Below are 23,619 nucleotides of genomic sequence, written 5' to 3' on the forward strand. Positions count from 1 at the left end.
TAAATAGTTACTAAAAAGAATCTGCTCAATATGAAAAAAAAAAATCCTTATGAAAATTTCTAAAACATGGGAATTTTTCACATTTAAAAAAAAAAAAAAAAAAAAAAACTGTAGACTTGGTATCTCACTAACTTTTTGAGTATCCCAAGGCCAAGAGTGGCTGATTGCTTAAGATGTATTGTACACATCACCTTTTTTTTCTGTCTCCTTTTTTCTTCTTTAATCCTGACAACTCTTTTTTTTATTTTATTTTCTAAAGGCCGTCAATTGTCAATCAGTCATGACTTCTTCAGAAATCGTTTTCGTTAAGACACCTCCTCCTCAAAAGCCTCTTCCGGCTTCTACAAAGTCCGGTGTTCGCACAACCGATGTAAGTTTAATCCTATATACTCTTCATCTAGCTTCTTTTCCGGAACATTTATACCATTGGCCATCCGTACTTTTTCATTTTGAGTTATATCACCATTGTTTTTTTCCCACAGTTTCTAAACTCATCTTTAAACAACTCAATCATAGATTTTAATTAGAAAAGCACTTAGCAATTGATATTTTCAAACATTAATACTTCTCAATTTCATTTACTTGAATTCAAAATAACTCTAGACTACAAACACGTGCTTTTGAAATAATGGTCTAACTTTTGATTTTTTTTCTAGTATCCTTCCATCAAGAATGGTACTCTCATCGTCGAAGGCCCATCCAGCCGTCACTTTTCCAACCTTCTTCTTTTCTCTTTGTTGTTGGGAATCCCCTTCTTTTTCACTAAAAAAATTGGCGGTGGTTTAAAGACTTACCTTTTCTTGACTGTTCTTTTTGCCATCCCTATTCTCATGGCCTTCTGGACTGTCGCTTCTTCCTACAGTCCTAATCTTGGCGGTGACAGTGTTACTCTTCCTAATAGAGGTGTCGAGCACTACCTTACCTTTAAGGACCCTGAGTTGGCCGAGAAGTATAAGGGCGAAAACAAGATCCCCATGGAGACTTTCCACGAGCTCTATTTCGATCAAAAGGTTGACTTCAATGGTGATGCTCTTGACGTTCTTGAAGAAAGACATGACTGGGCTTCTTTTAGATTTACTCTGTCTTTATTCAAGTTCTTTTTGACCGGTATGATGCCTGAGGTTATTATGCACACTCGCTCCCAAGATGAAGAACAGGTTCGTGACCATTACGACCGCGGTGACGACTTTTACTCTTGGTTCCTTGGCCCCCGTATGATTTACACTTCCGGTATTATCTCTGATATCCACAAGACTGAATCTCTTGAGCAACTTCAGGACAACAAGCTCCGCATTGTTTGCGAGAAGATCGCTTTGAAAAATGGTGACCGTTTGCTCGATCTTGGCTGTGGTTGGGGTACTCTTGCTCGTTTCGCTTCTACACAGTATGGTGCTCATGTTACCGGTATTACTCTTGGCCGCAACCAGACTGCCTGGGGTAACTCTAACCTTCGCAAGGATGGCGTTCCTGAGTCCCAGTCTAAGATTCTGTGTCTTGATTACCGTGATACTCCTGTTCCTGAAGGCAAATACAACAAGATCACTTGTCTTGAAATGGCTGAACATGTCGGTGTTCGCAAGTTTGGCTCGTTCTTGCGTCAAGTTTACGACATGCTTGAGGATGAAGGTTTCTTCTTCTTGCAGATTGCTGGTTTGAGAAAGTGCTGGCAGTATGAGGACCTTGTTTGGGGTCTTTTCATGAATAAGTATATTTTCCCTGGTGCTGATGCTTCTACCCCTCTTGGATTTGTTATTGATAAACTTGAGGGTTCTGGCTTTGAAATTGTTTCTGTTGATAACATTGGTGTTCATTACTCTGCCACTCTTTACAACTGGTACAGAAACTGGATGGCTAATAAGGATCTTGTTGTTTCCAAGTATGGTGCTAGATGGTTCAGAATTTGGGAGTACTTTTTGGCTTCCTCTGTCATTACTTCCCGTCAAGGTGGTGCCACTTGCTTCCAAATTCTTCTTAGAAAGAACCTCAACAAGGTTCACTCAGTCGAGCAGATTCCTCTCCAGTACGGTCTTCATGTCCCTAAGCCCCCTCAAGGAAACGTTTGGCTTGACAATACCCTCACCGCCATCTCTCAGTTGAGAGCTTCTGCCACTGCCAACGTCAATCCTGAACTTGTCCCCGTTGAAGCCACTGATTAAACTTTTCATAAGATGAAATCCTGTATAATTAAAAAAAAAATCTATTACTAGAAATTAAAATATATATATATAAGCAATTTGCAAAAAATGAAACTATTTCATAGAAACTCCCCTTTTGGCTCTGGGAGGGGTCTTCGGTCGCAAAAGATCAATTTCTGGGTCTACAGGTACTCTATGACCTAAAACTCTCATCTCGTTTAAGTATGTCTGAGGCAAAAAATTGTTAGCCGGTGCCTCTGGAGAAACAATAACCCATCCAGGGCGAGGCCGAACAGGTAAGGAAGATCCAGCATACCCCGGAATTATATGAATCCTGCGAGACATAAGCGTGAAATTTTCAATTATTGAATACATTTGTTCAGGTACAATGCACGCTCTCTCTTTTAAAGTCTCAACAATGATATCTGTATCAACGTTACAGTTGATTAAGTCAGTATCTTCAGAACGACGAAGCGTCCCTTTCAGTCCTAAAAGGCAGTGCCAAGTTGATTTTTCAATAATGTCATCTTCATGCTGTGGAGGGTAGTACACTGATTCGCGCGAGCGACACATGAATACGATATCTTCACTTCTGCGGAATCCCCAGGCCTCCAAAGCTTGTCGTGCAGTATCTAATCCATAACCAGGTACCCATATAAGCGCAATGCTTGGACGAGGAGTCAACTGAGGAATTGGCAAAGATGCCAATGTGCTTAATGATGGTGCATATGGATAACATCCTCCTACCATAACAACATCAAAAATAAGGCCATCGTGCGCAGCCCATTTTTGGAGTGTTGACGGCATATCTGGAACCGGCATGGAAGCACAATATGGTGTACAAGCATGATGAAGAGTGTGTGTTGCCTTTAGTTCGTGAAGTCTTTGAAGTCTGGGGTATCCAACAAGTGGCATATCAGAATTTTGAACATGAACTTGGGGAAGTACTCCAGTTCGTAGGTAATGATCAGAGTAATCGTTGCCAAAATTATTAAAGAGCTGGATTTTCTTAGTATCTACCGGTTCATTAAAATTAGAAAAATAAGAAGCAGAGGAATGAACTGGTGTGCTTTTTTGAAAATGAACGTGGTTTATTTGAGATCTTTGTGCTCCAAATTGTGAAGTATCTTTGAAAGAGGTGTTGTACTTGGACGCACTCAAGCCACTAGCAGGAGCAGTAGGATATTGTTGTTTCTTAACTCCATTGCCTACAGTAGAAGAAGATGATCCCACTGATCCAATAGATGAACCAGAAGACGATGAGGAGTGCAATGTTTGTCCACTACTTCTAGAGGTTGCTAAAGACTCGCGGGAAACCGGGGTATCTGTAGAGCGGAAACCACCCTCTGTGTTCAACATTTTGAATTATCTAAAGACAGAAATTTCTAAAAAAACAAGAAATAGGAATATTTTTTTAAATTTTTATGAAAAAACATGCGGATTTCCAACATTTTAATGCAAAGGCTGGATGGACCCTTGTTGATGAGAATTTTGACATGGTGTCTGATACGCGTAGTGTGTTGGCCACTGAGGGTTTGGATATGTTTTAGTTTGATTGTAACAATGTTGTTAACGCTATATTAAAAAAAAAAAAAAGACCAGCCCTCGCCAAAACTTGTCAAAAAAAAACACACACACACATTAAAACTTAACACCCCAATTATCAATATCATGTCAGTGTTTCTCTCCAGTGCACTGGTGATTCGATATGGAACCCTTATGGAGTATATTTTCAGCTGGATCTCTTAAAAGATCTAAATCTGATAAAAACCTACAAAAGATAACTCCAAATCTTGCCACTACAAAGGACGCCACATACGAAATTTTAGTATGTAATTTAACGCTTGTTTATGAGCAAAAAAAAAAATTTGAAATCCAACTTCTTTTACGCAATATTACGAGACAAAATCTAGATATATATTAATTAACTTTTTTATAGAAACTACTTCGAAAATGTGACCCTGAGACTCGGTCGTATAAGGAATTGCAAACAGCACTAATCAATCTAACTCAGGTTTTCGAGGCTGATGATTATGCCATATGCGTGATATACTTTCTTAGAAACAATGGACTTGTGACACTGGGAGCAAAGTTTAGAGAACTCCCAACTAACATCTTGGTCTTGGTTTTTAATCTACTCCAGATTCTTGTCGAAAAGGTTTGTGGGCATGATGAAGCTCTAGCAAAAGATAGGGATATGGTTTTGGGAATAACGTCGGTTCTCCAATCCTTATTAAATTACCCCATTGTTAATGGTTCTTTAGAGCAAAGTCTTGCGGACTTTCTTCTTTGTCTGGCATCGCTTATGCGACGTACTCCAAGACTTTTGGTTTCTTGGTTTGAAATAATCGAGGCTTTTTGCGGGGCTCCAGTTCTCCAAAAGAAAGAGGACCCCATAAATGAATTTAGTGAAGAAGAAGAAGAAGAAGAACAGAATAAAAAGGATTCTAAAAATCAAAAAGCAAAATCAGTAAATTCTGATGTACAATACAACCGCGAATTCCCTATGTTTTACTTACTTCTAGAGTACATACATCACGGAGGCAAAGTTGGTGAAGTTTCAAGAACAGCATTATTATACCTAATGGAAGTAGCTTCGACATACAAACCAATTACTCAGTGGGTAATTGACAGCGATCTGGGAGGGTTTATGGCATCAGGCTTAGGTGCCTTGTACTCGCAGCTTTGTCGAGCTATGTCAAAAGAAGGGTCAATCAATCACTCTGAAATTACATTTGAACAGATGACTAATGAGGAAAAAGAAATAAAGTTGGATTCTGACAATAATTCTATCAACAGCAATCAAGATTTGAAAACATTTCTTTCTTATTTTCTTTTTTGGCAAGACATTATGGGATTCTGCAATGATATTGATGACCTTGCTGATCATCTTGTCTATAATTTTGACGCGTTATTTGTTCGCCAGCTTTTATACCCATCAATAATTGAAACCACAGATTCAGAGGGTGGGTATTCAGACGTTCTTATTGAAATCCTGGCCACTATTCTCAACTACTTACAAAATAACAGATTAAGTGAACTTATTGTTTGCTATTTTATGGGCCAAGTGGTTGAAAATAATCCCATAATTCTTGCTAGATCAAGGAAACGTCGTCCCAATACTGCTGAAAGTACTAGTAGCTCTCTTTCTTCCAACTCCATTCATCAAAAGCCTCTGCTTACATTGTTTGATATAATGACTACAACATTAGGGTCCTCAGATACAAATAAAAGAGCATGCACTTTAAAACTACTAGCTATATTAATTGCAAAATATTATCCTTACGTTATAAATAAACTGATACCAACAACCAACATAATAACCTCCATTGATGGAAAAGGAAACTTCTCAAGGTTCCCAGCTAGCATTCATCCGGAGGAAGAATTGATTACAGTTCAAAATATGATGAGTCAAGTGGAATTAGATTTTCAAAAGTTACCTGAAGATGAAAATAATTATGTCGAAATAATAAGCCTTGATAGTAATTTGACCAGAAACGAAATTATGAAACGTTCAACTGCTTTGACTGAAACTCTCAAATTTTTTAGTCACTTTTCTTTGAACCCTGAAGTTGTTTCTAACTACCAACGTGAGATTGAAGAAATCTCCAATTTACAAATGAAAAAGTTCACACAGTCACGAAAGGTTCAATTTAAAACAGAGTCCTTAAGTGTCCATAGAATTACTTCAGATAAAACCAAAATATTGTCGAGAAGTGAATGTCAAAGTCGAAACTCAGGAGCTGATTCTGATAACCAATCTTTAGTTATCCACAAAAAAAATGTGATTGAGCAAGTCATTAACGAGCGATTTAGTCATTACTTTGAGAATGGGTTTGCTGAAAATTTGGCTTTGACTCAGGTAATTATTCGTCTAGGAGCTTGGGGCTATGTTGATTTACGAGGTTGGGTTCTTGATGTGCTTGTGAATAATATTGAAGGTCTCACCAAAGTGCTGGTCAACTCTAAGTTAAATGAAATGAAAGAAGCAGGAATAGATGCTCCTGGTAATAATGACGAGATAAATAACAAAAGTGAAACTCTGGATATGTCACAGAACAACTTTTTAAATGCTAATGAGTCTTTAAATTTAACTTCTTTTTCCGATACTGCAAGATCTGTTGATGGTTTAAAAACTGATTTATCTGCTTGTTCAGATGACGATGATAAAAAATCTGTGATTCACCACATTTACCCTAAAACTAAAGAACCCCCAGAAGAAGCTGTACCTTTTGATAAATCAATTTCTATTGACACTTTGAGTTTGACTCCCGAAAATGAAAATTTGGGATCACATGAAAGTTTAAGCAATTTTTCAGAATTTCAAGATGACCAAAGTTTAAAAAGTTTGAAAGCGACGAAAGGTGACCCAAGATACCCTGTTTTATCGGAAACTTCTACTGTTTCATTGGAAACAACTACTTCAATAAAACCAGGAGAATATGATGGCAAAAATCGCAGAACTTCAGGACTTGGACGTTGGGCTCTTGAAATGTCTACGTCACCTTTTAGAGGCAGTAAGAAACTCATGGTTCAATCATTAAACTTTTTGTCTCTTTCTTCCAGTTCAACTTCAAAATATGACAATGTCAACGAAACTAAAGAAACAACAGCAGAAAAAAAAGATGAGGAGGTAATTAAGAGTGAAAAAGTTGATGCTAATGTAGAAAAACGACTAAATGAAAGATCGTTTTATGAATTTTTGCATGAACTAAATGCTCTATTTTATGTTCGTTCTCAATTGTTTGGCAAAGAAAGTCATTAGCCACTAAACCTATTAAGTATTTTAACGTGTATATTATTTGTATTTTAAAATCATAATTTAGTATAAAAGAGAACACCTCTGTAAATTGGAATGTTAGATATTATATCGTTTTTATCAATATCTATCACTATCGATTTTGCTATATATATTTATATTTTTTAGAAATAACTGCTTTTGCAGAATTCAGTGAACATTGTCAATTATGATTCATAATGATACATTTATAAATAAAAGTGTTTCAAGATGACCAGAATTTCTATTTTCAATAGATTAAATATTTATTCATTAAAAGAAAAAAAAAAAAGCCTCAAATAATATAAATAAAAATAAACTATACAAAACAATGCCAGGAACTATTAATTAAAAAAAAATCTAACTCTACCATTTGTTTGAAACAGGAATATTGTTTTCAAGCAAAAATTATTATATTTTTCACATTTATTCATCATAATCAATATCGTAATCAGGTTCATGTGAACTGTTGGAATCATTGTCGCAGTTGATATCATTATCATCATCACCTAGAGAATTATCAGCCACAGCTTGTGATTTCTCTTCATCACTCGATGTTCCTTCATTTTCAAGCTCATTAAACATTTCACCACTAAGCTTATATTCATCTCGGTATGAATATCCTCTGCCTGGTTCATCAATACTTTTGATTTTACGCAGAGAAAATCTGACACTGGGGCTTCGGTCACTGTTGGTGCGACCATTTTTTTTCCCTTTCCAGCTAAGGTATCGTCGTTCATACTTGAGTTCATGTTCTTCAACTTCAATTGCATCTTCACGCTCTTCTTCAGCAATTCGTTCTTCAATTGATAAATTATCGCGAAGATCAATGTTTTGATATTTTCGCCGAGACTCCTTGGATAACAAGTGTTCGAATGGCTTTTGTTGTTGTCGAACATTCCATTTTAGCGTTCTACTGACACTGTCAATGTACTCCGTTGGACTTGAAACAATTGTTGGGAAAGGGAATTGTGATGCTTTTACTGTAACATAATAGCCTGGTTTAAGTTCGGTACGGTCGTGTCCATCAAACGATGCCCAAGCAGTCGACCGTGAGTGTTTAGGAACTGTAACACGCAACACCATTGAATCAGGTAATAGCATAGGTCGGAAAGATAATGTGTGGGGGCAGATAGGGGTAACAGAAACAGCGGAGACTTCTGGATGGACAAGAGATCCACCTGCAGACAAAGAGTAAGCGGTAGATCCAGTAGGGGTTGAAAGAATCAAGCCATCTGCTTGAACCACTGTAAGAAGAGCGTCGTTTCCATATAGTTCAAGCATAGATACCCAGGGGGATGGGCCTCGGTCAATGACAATCTCATTAAGTACTTCATGAGATGCTAAGACGGTTCCATCATAAGAATGAACTGAGCAGGAAAATCGCATACGAAGATTAACATTTATACCATCTTCAAAGATTTTAGAAACAACTCTTTTTGCTTCTTCGATTCTGAAATTAGTGAGGAAACCAAGAGAGCCTAGGGAAAAGGAGATAATTGGGGGGACGATTCGTTGAAAAAGCTTGGAGACATATAGGACTGTGCCATCTCCGCCTAGAGTGATGACAAGATCGAATAATTGTGGAGAAACAATAGCTTGGTCTCTTGTCCAATAACGTAAATTGGAAGCGGGGATATCTTTAGGGAATCTCTTTAAAAGACTCTCAGAGCCAAACCGTTTTGACTTTTGTAACTTAATATCCACGTAAACCACCTTCCGAGCATCATTAATAAGCCAGTATGCAAGGTCACGGGTTAAATAGACCAATGAGTTATCTCTAGCTTTTGTAACAATCATGACAGATTTAGTGTTGACGTTAATAGTAGCACGTCCCAAACGTTTTGCAAGTTCACGAACATCAGAAGCTGTTTTAACAAGACGTTGGTGGGAGATTCGTGCTCCTTCTTGTGAAGCTATAGACAAGGCATTGATATCTTTGTCAACTTCAACAATCTGATCGAATTTTTGATGGACGTAGCAAGAAGGATCTCGTTTAGCGAGTTCTTTAGCACGTTTATGATGTAGAGGATGTATTGTTTTTTTAGTTTGAATTGTTCCTGGAAGTCCAAGTCCATGTTCTCCAGAAACGGGAGAAACTGGATTGCTATCGCTGGAGTTTACAATATTAAGGTTATTTGCAAGATAAAACTTGGAAGTAGACCCATTCATCTGGTTAGTATCTGGTGATGATCCAGTTTCAGATAATGCGAAAGAGCTTGGAAGAGCCGAGTAAGAAGAAGAATAAGAGGTTGTAGGTGTAGACGATGAAGACGATGCAGCTGACGATAAAACCGAGGAGGAGGCCGTGGATGCTGTAGAGGAGTTTGATTGATTTGTTGTACCGTTGCTGGTACCATTTGATAAAGTCTGGTTTATAGAAGAATCGACTATGGGTTTGTTTACAGACATCTTTTTAGATATATAAATTAAGTTCTTGAGATATATATATATATATGTTAACAAGAAAGACACAGAAATAAGGGAGGGGGTAAGTGTGAAAAAAAAAATTTAAATAAATAAATTTTGAAAAAGAGTCTGACAAGAGGTTGAAGTCGGGGAAAAGTGCCGGGGGAGAGAGGGAAAAATAATAATAATAATAATAATAATAATAATAATAATAATAATAATAATAATAATCAGTAGTAGTAGTAGTGACCTTTCGTGTTTGATCTGATCAGAGAGCCGATTGTTTCTATTACACTTTGATGGCAAAAAAAAAAAAAAAAAAATTTTTATTTTTTTTGGTGGGGGTGGGGGGTTGTTACAATGATTTTTAAAATTTGTAATTAACATAAAATTACTAATCTTTTGAATATTATAATTAATTATAATTAATTATAATAATTATTGACCTGAAAAAAATGTTGCTTCAATTAAAATTAAATCTTTATAACAATAAATATGTAATTGTTGAAAGAAAGAAAGAAAGAAAGAAAAAAGGGTTCATTATAATTATATCAATTCAATTAAATGCAACGGTAATTAGAATGTAAAATAGAAGTAGAAGTAGAAGAAGAAGAAGAAGAAGAAGAAGAAGAAGAAGAAATAGAAATAGAAGAAAATATCTTATATAAGAATATATAGAAATTAACGACTCTAAGAATTGGGTTTGTATGAATTTTCAACTTTTCCCTCGATTGAAAAAAAAAAAAAAAAACTTTATATATACATAATCCCGATATCTAAATTCTCTAATCATCATCATAAAATTTTTATCTGAAAATTACTTGAAAGTTAATTCTTTTATAATCAGAGTTAAAATTGAGTGATGTAAAACCCTTTAAATAATTTTTTTTTTTTTTTTTTTTTTTTTTTGGAATAATCACTCTTAACAATCAAATGTTGCTGTAGAATCACAAAAAATCAAAAACTAAATATATATATATATTTTTAGAAAAAAGTGTAATTGTTAAAAAAAAAAATAATATTCATCCTTGAAATCAATAAATATAATAAGCAATCATTTTGAAATAATTATTTCGATCATAATCAATTAATTTGTTCACTTTAAGTTTTTTTTTTTTTTTTAGACCAAATATTTGACGAGAAACTCCATATATATATAATTATTTTATTTTTTTTTTGACGCATACACTTTGCTGAAAGTATATTTTAAAATCTGTCAAAAAGATTTTATATCAATTATTGAGATTAAAAGGGTCTATGTAGTAGTAATAAGCATGCCTTTTGTTCTTTTTAAGTTTTTTTTTTTTTTTTTTTTTTTTTCATTTTTAAAGATAGTTGCAGTGAGCACACTTAACAATAAATTCATTGTTACATTTAAAAGTAATTAATGAGAAAGATATTTGATTTAATTTTGCAACAAAAAAAAAAAAAAAAAAAAACCCTTTTGATTTTTTACATCATCATCGATAAATGGTTAAAGTGAAACATTAAAATTCATTTTTGGTATATCATTTTGGAGTAAAAGAAGAAAAAAAAAAAAAAAAAAAACCAAAGAGGAAAATATGTAACTTTGAATTGAATGAATTGACGTATATTAAATAAATACTAATTATATTATTATAATAATAAAAATTTTAGATTAAATTTCTTTATTCTTTCTATTATTAAAAACATAGTTTACTACAGTTGAAGTTTAATTTCTAATTTTTTTTTTTTTTTTTTTTTTAAATGATGAAATAATCATATTCCTAATTTAGTATCTCCAAGTTTTTTTATAAATTAGGAAACTTTTGAAAATGATATCATATGAAAAAAAAAAAATGAAAAATGAAAAATGAAAAATGAAAAATGAAAAATGAAAAATGAAAAATGAAAATGGAATTTTTATTATTTTTGTTGTTATTGTTGTTATTTTTTGCCAATTTTCAATTTTTAATTTGCTTTTTTTTTTTAACAAATTTGTTAAAAGAAAAAATACTTTTGTCCTAGATTCTTTATTATTAGTTAATTAAACTTTCATATTTTATATTTTTAATATTTTTTTTCTAAATAATAATCAACAATACTGAAAGGTTTATTTTGGTTTAATTTCTTGAGGTTTATCTTGAAAAATGTCTTGCGTTTTATTAATTTTTTTTTAACAAATTATTCCTACACACCATTAGTCAAAAAAAAAAAAAATACCACATGTTAAAAGAAAATTTCAGTGATAATAATAACGTTTGATTCAAAGTAACTTATATAATAATAATAATAATAATAATAATAATAATAATAATAATAATAATAATAATAATAATAATAATAATAATAATAATAATAATAATAATAATAATAATAATAATAATAATAATAATAATAATAATAATAATAATAATAATAATAATAATAATAATAATAATAATAATAATAATAATAATAATGTCCTTGGTTCAAACTTTATATAATTGTCTTTACTGTGCAATAAAGTTATTAATAACTTTAATGAGAAATATGATTTATCAATTATATAATATTTAATGGATAAAATCAATCAAAATAAAAATAAAAATAAAAATAAAAAAAAATTTAATTCCACCCCCCCATGATTTTCTTACATAAAAAGTATTTGTATCAATAAATCAATAAATCAATAAAATCTTGCTGGTTACAAAATAGAATGCTTGATAACTGTCTAAAAAAAAAATTTTTTTTTTTTTTTCCATAAAATTCTTCAGTTAGACTTTTTAATAAAAGAAAAAAAAAAAAATGGTCGTATCATTGAAGAAGCGAGTTTAGACTAACTAATAATTTTAACTTCGGAGACTATATACTAAAGTACAGGAACACCGGTATGCTAAGGGCTATCAACCAAAAGTGCTTCTCTTGTAGAATTATGGAGAAGATCATTTGCATAATTATGGTATGGCTTAACTTCTAGTTACAAACCGGTCATAACTTCCGATTCGGTGATAATATTCTAAAGCTATTGCTACACTTCTTCCAGAACGTCCGGTTCGGTAAACAAAATGTTTTTTTTTTTTTTTTTTCAAAAAACAAGTGGGCTTTGAAAAGAAAAAAAAATATATAGCTTATATGGATCAAAAGGCATGATAAAAAAAAAAATAGTACTATTAGTGAATAGAAAAAAAAATATATATAAATTCCTGCTTGTACATATGTCCTAAATATTTTTTTTTTATATTAACTTAAACCTAGATTTTTTTTTTTTTTTTTTTTTGAGAAAACACATTAAATAAGAAAAAGAAATATATAATAATGGCATAATACGTAGATCAGACGATTTTAAGAAGAATTGTTAATCATAGTAGTAATTACCATAACCCTCAATGTATATATATATATATATATAATGTCTATGTAATATTAAAATATTTAAAAGTCTTTTATCACAAATTGGCAATATTTGGAAATTCATCGGGGTTTTTTTTTTTTCTATATGGTGAAAGGAAAAGTTTTTTGTGAGCCACACCAGTGGTAATAGAATTTTTTTTTTTTTTTCTGTTGAAACGCTTATGAAGACCTATATAGAAGTAATTTTCTCTAATTAAAAAAAAAAAAAAAAAAAAACATAAATAAATAAATAACAGGAGAACTGAAGTTTGGTTGTATATATATAATAATATATGAACCTAAGTAATATTACTTAGGTTCATAGCAATATTAATAAGAAAGAAAGTGATATTTATTATTATTATAATAAATATAATTATAATAAATATAATTATAATAAATATAATACAACATTAAGGATAAAATCAGAATTTCATTTTCTTCCATTAGCTTAAAATCTTGCTCATGAAGACCCATTGGACCTGAACCATGGCTTGCTTCCCCCTAGACTTATCCTTTTCTTTTTTTTTTTTTTTTATTTTTTTTCATAATTTAGCTAAATTTTCATTTCTCTAAGGGCTTAGCGTCAGTTTAGTATCAAAAACCTATGCATTCTACAACTGCTCCAAGACGGACAATCGCATACCGTATTCGCGAGATGTTGACTAATAATAATTTATTACTTGTACAGTAGGATGAAAGAAAAAAAAAAAAAAAAAAGTAAATAAATAAATAAATAAATAAAAAAAAAGAAAATCCGGAATTTACAACAAGATATAAAAGAACCTTTTAAATGAAGAAATAAATAATCTATTGATCCGAAATAAAAATAAAAATAAAAAAAAAAGGTACAAACTTCGGTTATTTACTGATAAAAGAGAAAGAAAGAAAGAAAGAAAAAAAAAAAAAAAAAAAAAAAATCTTGAGGTGAACTATTTGAAAATTCGTTATTTTATTTTATTTTTTTTTTTTACTTTCCATGTTGGTTGTTTATTTTTATTATTATTTTATATTTTATTTTATTTTATTTTATTTTATTTTATTTTATTATGTTTGCCTAATTTTCTTTTTATTTCTAGTACATATTATAGATACTGTACATCACTTTTCGGGTTAACATTTTAGCTTTCTACATAAAAAATTTAAAAATTTAAAAATTTAAAAATTTAAAAATTTAAAAAAAAAAAAAAAAAAAAAAATTAATTTCCTGCTTGGCTTAAACAGATTAATTTTTTACCCCCAAAATTCTCCTTTTTTTTTTCTTTCTTTCTTACTTTCTTTTCTTATATATATATTTTTTTTTACTTCTTCTTCTTCTTTTTCTTCTTCTTCTTCTTCTTTTTTTTTTTTTGTTTACTTTTTTTCTTTCTTTAGCTTTGCTCTCACTAATCGTTTTCACCATTCAAATCATCATTAGGTCTTATCTCAAAAGACTTTGAAATCCCAAATGTCTCTTTATTCCTGATTCTCTTTTTTTTTTTTTCGCTCTCTTTTTACTTTCTCTTTGAGTATTAAAACATTAGTCAATATATATATATATATCAAATATAAATTCAGCAAAGACCTCTACTATTTTTGACTATTATTGTCTATATATATATATAATGCAAAAGTTTCGCTTAAGACCAAAAAAAACCCACCTCTCGCCACTACACCCTATATTCAACCCGTCAATACGACCTCCTAGACACTCCAACTTTCTTTCACTACCAATCCTTATAATCACATTCCTCTCTTTCCTTACGTCAATAGTCAGTGCAGATACTCTTAAAACTGTGGGTGCATACCCATGCTCCGAAAATGATTCCAGCATCATCCATGTATCAAATTTCACCTTTATTTTCGATAGATATACAAACAATGTCACATATTACGTGGAGGGAACTTCCACGGAAACTGTCTCCATTATCGGTAAGTTGTTTATTTTTTTTTTTTCACCTACCACCATTAAATTCGTCATAATTGTTCCCTTCCATATTTTATCTTTTTCGAAATATCAATCTTTGCCCTGTTTTTCTTTTTTTTTTTTTTTATTCTATTCTTTTCTAACTTTTATCTAGCATATATACAAATATTTGCCTACGGTAACAGACTTTTAAACGAACGCGTAAACTTATGCGATGAAAAAATCTCAGAACTATGTCCCATTTCCGAAGGAAATATCATCACCTCAGGTGTTCACAATGTACCCTCTAATTACACAGAAGCAATATCTACGGTGGCGTACAAAGTCCCTGATATAGAAGGTACCGTCACTATCCAACTTTATAATGCATCGAATCCTTCCCAAAATATTGGATGTTTTTCTTCATCCATTTCTAACGGTGTATCAACTGATATCGCTGCAGTTAAATTTCTTACAATCGGCCTTGCAGCCGCAGCTTTGGTGATTTCTGGGGTCTCTAGTGCTGCAAACAGTGCCTCCAGTAGTGCTGGAACCACACTCCCCCACATTCCAGTTACTGGTGCTGAGGGCCATACTGTTGCAGGAGGTGCAAATGCCGCTGCTCCTACTTCGGGCCCTGGAACAAATATAGCTTCCGGTGGGTTTCATGCGCCAGGCTTTGTTGAATTTTTTTCAGTACTGCAGTCAATCGCAATTTCCGGAATGTACTCTGTAAATTACCCTAAAGCTTATCGCAACTTTACTCAAAATATGGGCTGGTCGACTGGTGCCATTACCTGGGCCGGTATGCAAAATTCAATTGACGATTTCCGTTCAAGAACTGGAGGAAATTTAACCGCTTCAAACTATACCAGACTTCAGGAAACAACTTTAATATTCGGAAATCAAACTAATGTTGATATGACAACAGAGAGCTTATTGTCCAACACTACAGATTCATCAAATGCAACCGAAACAACACGACGGTTAGTGAAAAAGTGGCTTGATGACGCAGGTGTTTCAATATCAACCGATTTGTTCAATAGGGCCACTGCAAACATTACTACAGCTTCTGATTCCACTAATTCGTCATCCTCCTCTAATACAACAATTTCTACAAGTTCACAAAGCGAAAAAAAATACGTTTCCATTGTCACAGGAATCAAATCATACATGGAGTCGCTTTCAATTCCTGACACCAATACATTCATGACTTTACTAATTTGGTGGGCTATAATAGTTGCCATTTGCATTGCTTCCATTTTGTCTTTTAAACTTTTTCTTGAAATTTGGTGTTTAAGAACTAAACACCCCTCTCGTTTTGAAGGATTTCGTCAGCGTTATTGGATCTTTTTAGGCTCAACCCTGGTTCGAATTACCACTCTTCTTTATGGTGTTTGGGTTCTTTACTGTCTCTATCAATTTAAGATTGGTGATTCTTGGGGTACAAAGCTATTGGCTGGTCTTACTCTTGGAATCTTTAGTCTTATTCTTTTGTTGTATGCTGCTCGTATTTGTTTCCTCGCCCATAGAGCTCGTCGTGAGACCAATGGACTTGAATTTTTGTTTCTTCATAAACCTTGGATTCGGAAATATGGCCTATTTTATGACCAATTTAAAGTAAAATTTTGGTGGTCTTTTATTCCTGTTTTTTTGGCTTCATTTGGTCGTAATGCCTTTCTTGCATTAGGTTATGGAAATGGCTTGGTTCAAATCATTGGACAGTTGGTCATTGATGTTCTTTTATGCGCATTTTTTGCAATTGCCTTACCATTCAATACTAAAATGGGAAATGGAATTAATCTTTCTATCCAAATTGTCCGTGTTATATCCCTCGTCTTTCTCTTGATATTTACTGTTCAACTAGATATTAATCGAATTGCAGTCACTGGAGTTGGAATGGCTCTAATCGTTATTCAAGCTGTTCTTGCTATTGTTTTGGCCCTTTTGATTTTCACAAATGCTATTATGGGTCTAATAAACATGACTTGTGGGAATAAGCTTCGGAAAAGACGCGAACGAAAGAAAATGGAAAAAATGGAAAAGAAGCGTCTTAAGGCTGAACAAAGTAGCCGGAACCTCCTTAAATATGATAATCGTGCCGAAAAGTTATCTGCTGAATATTCCAGTTATGCTTCTTCAGAGCCATCAAACACAACACCCCAAAGTCCAAAAGGTTTTATTACAGCGGGAGAAGCAAATCAACCCCCTGGTACTGTACCAACCCCCCCTGTTGATTCAACCAGCAAAGCACTCATTTCTATAACAGAAACGCCTGTGTCAAACCCTTGCGATCAAGATGATGCAAGCAACGATAGAGGTTTTTCATTTGTTCACGACTTGGAGTCTCAAAATAATAATGTTCCTGTAACAGCAACAGCAACAGCAACAGCATCATCATCATCAATGGTTCTTCCTTCCGAAATGGATTCAAAAAATGAAAAAATCGGTGGGTGGAAACGAGGCTTATTAATGCTTGGCTCAGTTGGGTTGTCTTCTAAAAGAAAAAATTTACAAAAAAATAATCAAGATGTCGATTCTGAGAACCTTTCGAGACTCAGCGCAACGAGCCAAAACAGTAAAGTTTTTAAAAGCTATCATAATACAGACCCCGTCATTGGTAGCAGCAGTAGAAGTAGCGAAAGTGATAATTACAATGATCACAGCAACTTGAGCGGGAGTGAAGGTACCGGTGATTTAATGAACAATGTTAAACAACGATCAGTGAATCCCAAAACAGTCCGTGCTTCTTTAAGCGGCGCCCCCGCTTCAACTGTTACTCCACAGCAAGCATCTTTCGGTGACGAAAACAATGTGACCATAGACTCAGCTTCGTTTGCAAATAGAAATAGCTATCGAAGCTCTTTCAGTGGTTCTGGCCTGGAATCTATTCCGCAGCATTCAACCACTAACAGATCTAATTACTCAAGACCCTTTTCAGCAGTTTCATCACCCTCATCATCATTACCATCATCATCATCTCAATTACAAAACTTGGGGAATGCTCCAGTCTCTCATGGCAATAAAAACTCGGCAGGTTCTTTTGTGTCAGATACACATAACAACTTAATAAACTCTAATGCTGAGGAAAACCAATACGCATTACTCAGAGACCCATTTGCAGATTCAGCTCAATATGAAGATGATGATTTCCCATTCACCAAGCAAATCAGTCAGCCTAATCAGGGTGTCTTAAAACATACAGATTCTAGCATATCTTTTTCACAGCCATCTGAGACTAGCGGAAGAATAGCAAATCCTAGTACCAACAAAGCAGATGAGATTCCTGGACATGTTGAAAGACAAATGTTTCAAGAAATTGATGACTTGATACTCCCCAAAGCTTCAAAAAATGTTTGTAACTCGTACAAATGCTACTGGAATGTCTAGCGATGCAAATGCTTCATTTTATTCAGTGGAAGATGGAATTGAAAAAGCATGATTCTGACAGCACTAAGTATTTTACGTCAAACCCTTGATTTACTATAATGAAGATATACAACATTTAAATTGATTTACATTGTATAATAGAGAATTATTTAATAGTTTTATTTATATTTTTTACTGTCAAAAATAGAAAGAAAGAAAAAAAAATTTTTAATATTTGAAACCACCATTAAATCAATCGCCTTTAAGTGAAAGCATGGCATTGTCTCACTGTAATGGTTTCTATTTAAAATACTTTTAAAAGTTATTTTTTTTTTTTGTTTCATTTTAGAAACTTTCCATAAATTGAAGTTATTAAGAACTTTTTAAAATGAAATTTGTTATTTTCAATGAAATATATATATATATGTTGATAAATAAAATACAATTGCTAGTGATCAGCGTATCATGATAAATTTATTGATATTTTTTTTTTTTCATCTTAAGTTAATAACATCCAAAAAGAAGAATTCTAGTCCAATATTCAAAAATATAACATACTATGGAAGATTTAGAAATCATATTTTTTTTTCATTTATAAACAAAGTTGAAACATAATAACGAAAAAAAAAAAAAAAAAAAAAAAAACCTGTCTTTATCAATATTTGGGTTTTTATGCATTGATTAACTTAAAATACAAGAACTAATAATAATAAATGATAGTTAAAAAAAAACTAGTATTTAAAAAGAATAATAACGTAAAATTGAAAGAAAATGGAACAAATTAATTATTACGGAGAGTGGAAAATTTATTTGTAAATTATATCACTTTTTTTTTTTTTGAAATCGTAAACAACTATTTAGTGTATAAACAAATATTGTTTTATAAAATAAAAATAAAATAGTTATCTTATGATTATCGTCAATTTTATTACTAAAATAAACTAGTGTTAAACTAATTAGTTAATTTTTAATTGAAATTTTATAAAATGTTAATATCAAGGTTAACTAGGCACTAACTAACTCAAGTGAAAAAAAAAAAAAAAAAAAAAAATTGTTCATGTGCCTTCATGGTTTTAGAATTTTGACAGCTCGGATCCTGATGTCATCCCGCATGTTTTTAATCATTAAAGGAAAGTTGTGACATTCAGCTGTCAATTTCTTATTTTGAAGGGTTGAGGTGACACGAAGGCGTTTGTTTCCCATATACGTTATCTGTCAATATGAGAGATGCACACGCCTCCATTTTTATTTTTATTATTGTAGTATTGAGAAAGAAAGAAAGTAAGAAAGAAAGAAAGAAAGAAAGAAAGAAAGAAAGAAAGAAAGAAAGAAAGAAAGAAAGAAAGAAAGAAAGAAAGAAAAAAAAAAAAAAAGGAAAATAAATTCATGGAGGAGAAGTTGTTATCATATTATCCGTATGAAAATGATAAGATAAAAAAAAAAAAAAAAGACACCAGGTAGGGAGAATGTTATTCGTAGTTTTTATTAAGGTCAATGAAGACTGAAGTACTGCTGGTCACCTTAATAGTATGAAGACCTGGAACTTTTTTTTAATTTTGTACTTAAGCATAGAGGGTTATGTTTTTTTTTTTTAATATTAACAAATATCACGGTATTCAAAATTCATTTTAAAATAAATTTGTAAATTAATTCATCATTCTATATATATATATTTTTTTTTTCACTTCATAATCTCAAGAGATCACCATCATCCTGTTTTGGAAATTAAAAATATTACAAGATAATCAATGTACTGAATAGGTAATATATTAATTTAGAGCGGCTGTGTGTAATAAATTGTACCAGTATAATTTCTTTTAACACGAGAGTATATCAGTTAATAAATATTGGGTTAATGCAGCTGTTTTGTAGATGGAAGATTCATTGTATGAAAAATATTATTATTCTTATTATTCTTACTTTCAATCAAAGATATTCTGGTAAAGCCCCTTTTTGTTTAACTAATTCCTAAATAAGTGAGCCAGTTAATAGTCTCTAACCCTAGGGTAAATCAAGGAGGAGGAGCTGAGAAAATGGAATAAGGCATTGTTTCCTAATACTTTTAATATATGAGAATATCCTGATATTTTGGAACCTCATTCAATTGAATTGGTAAATATATATATATATATATATATATAGAAGCTGGTGGAGATTTATAATACGAGGGATCAAAGGAGGCTTTCTTTAGATAAATGAATTCATGATTGGCCAACAAATATTGGTGAGGTTTTCTTTATTCTCAAGAACAAAAAGACAGAAAGAAGCTATTAGTGTCAATTTTATTGTGATATTACACGTATTTAATTTTAATTAAATTCTGACCCTCGTTTTTTTCCAGATAATTTTTTTTTTCTTTTGTTCCCAAAGAGTGTTAGAGCGAGGCCCTTTACACAAGCTTGAAAATTTCTGCTGCAAAAGAGAACAAGGCAATAAACCAAAAAAAAAAATAATATGGCTGCAAGCTGATCCCCCCTTTTTTTTTTTTTTTTTTTTTTTTTTTTTTGGATGTATGGTCCAAAGCTACAGTTTGCACTGTTTAAATACTTAAGCCAATGGAGAGTAACCTATTTCTTAAGATAAAAAGATATTAAATAAAGTGCAAATAATAATACAAACATTATTATTACTGATAATAATCATTGTACTTATTTTGCATGGCATACATATATGTAGCTTGTAGCCATATAATTCTTCTACTACATAACGTTTAATTAGGAATTTGGTAATAATTTTAAAGCAAGAAGGTTTTAATTTTAATTTTAATTTTAATTTAAATTTAAATTTAAATATAGTTAACTTTTTAATTTAACAAAATATTTGTAATTTAAATTACAAGGTAATAATGTAACAAAAAAGGTTGCTGTGGAACCCAAAAAAAAATAACAATGATTTTTAATCCAATATAAAAGTTATGTAAGCATTATCAGTATGCGTGATACTGTAATAGGAATTCATTTTGCCCAAAACAAAACAAAAAAAAACTGTCCTTCCCTTTTGGGAGCTCAATTTTTTTTTTTTTTTTTTTTTTTTTTTTCAATTCCAAATTTTAGCTGGCGCTTATTGCTCTTAGATTTGGAATTTGAGCAAGGCCTGAACTATGAAATTTTCTGTTGCTGGAAGTTCGGACCGCAAATAAGCGAGAACCGAGTCCATTGAATAAGCTAACCTCGCCAAAAAAAAAAAAAAAAAAAAAAAAATTGGGATTTGTTCAAAAGAACTACAGATTTCTAGTAAATACTTTTAAAAGAAAAGAAAAAAAAAAACGCAATTGACGGTTTTCGTTTTATTTTTTTCTTACTATTCTAAACTTTTAAAGATTTACAAAAGTAAAATGCTAAGATTTTGAAGAAGTATTATCTTTATAATTAAACGATGTACATAATTGAGGCCATAATTTGAAATGTGTATAAACCAAGGTGGATATATACCTGATGTAAAAAAAAAATTATTGATATGATACGATTGTTTTTTTTTTTTTTATTTTTCAATGAATGAATTAATAGAACCATGAAACAGTTAGGTAAATGATTCTATAAACAAAAATGCAGTACAACATTTGTTCTATGACTATAGGAAATTAAGATAGAATTGGTTTTTTTGCGAGTGATTGGATGGGTGGTAGTTGTGCAATCGAATTTGAAAAATAAAAAATTACATTGGAATGCTAATAATATTAGCATAGATATTAAATACATGACTTTAAACTACAGATTTAAGCTGTGATATTTTTTAAGGATTGGATTAGTACTATTAAAGTATAAACATTAGAAAAAAAAAATGACATTTTAAAACCTTAAAGATTTATTTTTTAAACTTAAATAATTATTATAATATTTGATTTCAAGCAGAAAAGTAAATAAACAAATGATCATTTGTTTATTTGTTTATTTTCATTCTTAAAATAATGGTTTTAACCCCGCAACAAAATATAAGATGGGAACAGCTTTTTTTTTTTATTTAATTTATTTATTTTTTTTTTTCACCAAAATTTAATCAATTTATTGTAAAGATACAAAAACAAAAAGAAAAAGAAACACAACTTTTTTATATAAAATCATAACATTGAGCGGCAGTAGCAGCAGCAAAAGTTTCAAAAGGAATAAAACTATCATCAAATTATTGAAAGCAATAATATTGACATAGCTTCTCACATCTAAAACAAAAGCTTAAATTCTTTCATCTTCAACTGTAAGGTAAATAATGAAACCCTCCTCAAAATCGAGAAAGCTTCGACACACCAAGGGTTTTCTAACAACCAATAAAGATTCATATCATCTGAATGAATCTGACCGTAGCCAATCTGAAGTTTGACTGCTCATTTTTTTAAAAAAAAAAAAAAATGGCTCGATCAATCACGATCTCGTGACGAGTACTAAAAGAGGGTAGTGTGCTATTCATTAAAACACACATGGTATTCTACCATAGAGACAATGTGATATCTGAGCAAAGGTTTTTTTTTTTTTTTCAAAATAGTAAGAAAATCAAACTTGAAATGGCCAGGTTTTGTGCAGAAACCTTAATGAGGAAAGTTTTCATAAAAGTAAACAAAACCAAACAGAGAATAATAACCATGAAAATAAAGCCAATAAACTTAGAAAGAATCTAAAAGAAAAAAAAGAAAAAAAGAAAATTGAGGGAAAAGGTAATTGAAATTTTAAGTCATAACGCCATCAGGTATTTTTTATCAAAAAAAATAAGTTAATAAGTTAAAAAAAAAAAAAAAAAAAAAAAACTTTTTTACAAATCAAGCTAATGATTTGTTTAAAGGAAAGCAGCCATCAAAGCAACGGCAACAGCACCTCCAACCATACTGGCACCAGCACCAGAGGAAGAGGCACCGTTGGTTGAGACGGGCGCAGGAGAAGTGCTCGAAGCAGCTGAAGAAGAAACACGAGAGACAGATGGGGTAGTAGCGGTAGCATTAACGGTGGGTTGAGAAGAGACAATGGTAGTAGTGATGGGGGCTGTGGAGTTCTGAGCAACAGCCACATCCGAAGAAGCAGGCAGAGAAGAGGAGACAGGCAAAGTGGTAGAAACAACAGTCTTAGTGATTCTGATGGTGACAGGCTCGGACTCATTCTGAGGAACAATGTAGTTAGTGGTATCGGCTCCAGAAGTAGAGACAGGGAAAGTGGTAGAGTAAACCACGGAAGAAGCTGGAGTAGAGGTGGACTTCACAGCTGAAGAGGTGGAAGGTCTGCTAACGGTAGAGGTGACAGTAGAGGTGAAAGTGAAAGAAGAAGAAGATGTAATGGTAGAAGAGATAACCGAAGAAGTAGTAGGCTCAGCCGAAGAAGAGAGGGTAGAAGTAGTTGAAGCTGAAGAAGTAGTAGCGGCAGCCTCAACAGAAGATTGAGTTGAAATGGTGGAGATAGGGACAACATCATTGGTGTAAGTTGAAATGATAGTACCAGGCTCAGTCAAGATTAGGGTGTGGACAATGGTGGAGTAAATTGTCTGGGCAAGAACCGAGTTGGCTGCAAAGGCAACAATCATTGAGGTAGAGAACTTCATTTTTAAATGTTTATATATATATATTTTTTTTTTAAAAAAAAGTTAAAGGAATGTAATGGAGTTGGGCAAAAAAAAAAAAAAAAATTAAATATAAAAATAAGTTAAAAGGAGCGTGGAGTCAATATCGTATCAATATTAAAGGAGTGTAGATAGTTAGATGAATGGTTTGACTTGGTTTAAAGAAATTTCAAAAG

The 23,619-nt window shown here is 32.0% G+C and overlaps 6 protein-coding genes across 6 annotated transcripts; 3 read left to right on the forward strand and 3 right to left on the reverse strand.

The window, feature by feature from the left end:
• Positions 1 to 280: 280 nt before the first annotated feature.
• On the forward strand, positions 281 to 2,156 carry SAPINGB_P001509 (uncharacterized protein; the record flags this gene model as incomplete). Its single annotated transcript, XM_031996230.1, has 2 exons — positions 281 to 370; positions 657 to 2,156. 2 exons carry the CDS (start codon positions 281 to 283, stop codon positions 2,154 to 2,156), a joined length of 1,590 nt encoding a protein of 529 aa, XP_031852121.1.
• Positions 2,157 to 2,249: 93 nt separating this feature from the next.
• On the reverse strand, positions 2,250 to 3,494 carry SAPINGB_P001510 (uncharacterized protein; the record flags this gene model as incomplete). The annotated part of the gene is made up of 1 exon (XM_031996231.1): positions 2,250 to 3,494. The coding sequence occupies one exon, from the start codon at positions 3,492 to 3,494 to the stop codon at positions 2,250 to 2,252; it is 1,245 nt and encodes a 414-aa protein (XP_031852122.1).
• Positions 3,495 to 3,843: 349 nt separating this feature from the next.
• Positions 3,844 to 6,900, forward strand: SAPINGB_P001511 (uncharacterized protein; the record flags this gene model as incomplete). Its single annotated transcript, XM_031996232.1, has 2 exons — positions 3,844 to 3,963; positions 4,075 to 6,900. 2 exons carry the CDS (start codon positions 3,844 to 3,846, stop codon positions 6,898 to 6,900), a joined length of 2,946 nt encoding a protein of 981 aa, XP_031852123.1.
• Positions 6,901 to 7,338: 438 nt separating this feature from the next.
• Positions 7,339 to 9,324, reverse strand: SAPINGB_P001512 (uncharacterized protein; the record flags this gene model as incomplete). Its single annotated transcript, XM_031996233.1, has 1 exon — positions 7,339 to 9,324. One exon carries the CDS (start codon positions 9,322 to 9,324, stop codon positions 7,339 to 7,341), a length of 1,986 nt encoding a protein of 661 aa, XP_031852124.1.
• Positions 9,325 to 14,258: 4,934 nt separating this feature from the next.
• Positions 14,259 to 17,929, forward strand: SAPINGB_P001513 (uncharacterized protein; the record flags this gene model as incomplete). Its single annotated transcript, XM_031996234.1, has 2 exons — positions 14,259 to 14,565; positions 14,715 to 17,929. The coding sequence occupies 2 exons, from the start codon at positions 14,259 to 14,261 to the stop codon at positions 17,927 to 17,929; spliced, it is 3,522 nt and encodes a 1,173-aa protein (XP_031852125.1).
• A 4,743-nt stretch (positions 17,930 to 22,672) lies between these two features.
• Positions 22,673 to 23,425, reverse strand: SAPINGB_P001514 (uncharacterized protein; the record flags this gene model as incomplete). Its single annotated transcript, XM_031996235.1, has 1 exon — positions 22,673 to 23,425. The coding sequence occupies one exon, from the start codon at positions 23,423 to 23,425 to the stop codon at positions 22,673 to 22,675; it is 753 nt and encodes a 250-aa protein (XP_031852126.1).
• Between the last annotated feature and the right edge of the window lie 194 nt (positions 23,426 to 23,619).

The sequence above is a fragment of the Magnusiomyces paraingens genome (assembly GCF_902498895.1).
Source record: "Magnusiomyces paraingens strain CBS 517.90 genome assembly, contig: contig1, whole genome shotgun sequence".
In the NCBI taxonomy this organism is placed as follows: domain Eukaryota; kingdom Fungi; phylum Ascomycota; class Dipodascomycetes; order Dipodascales; family Dipodascaceae; genus Magnusiomyces; species Magnusiomyces paraingens.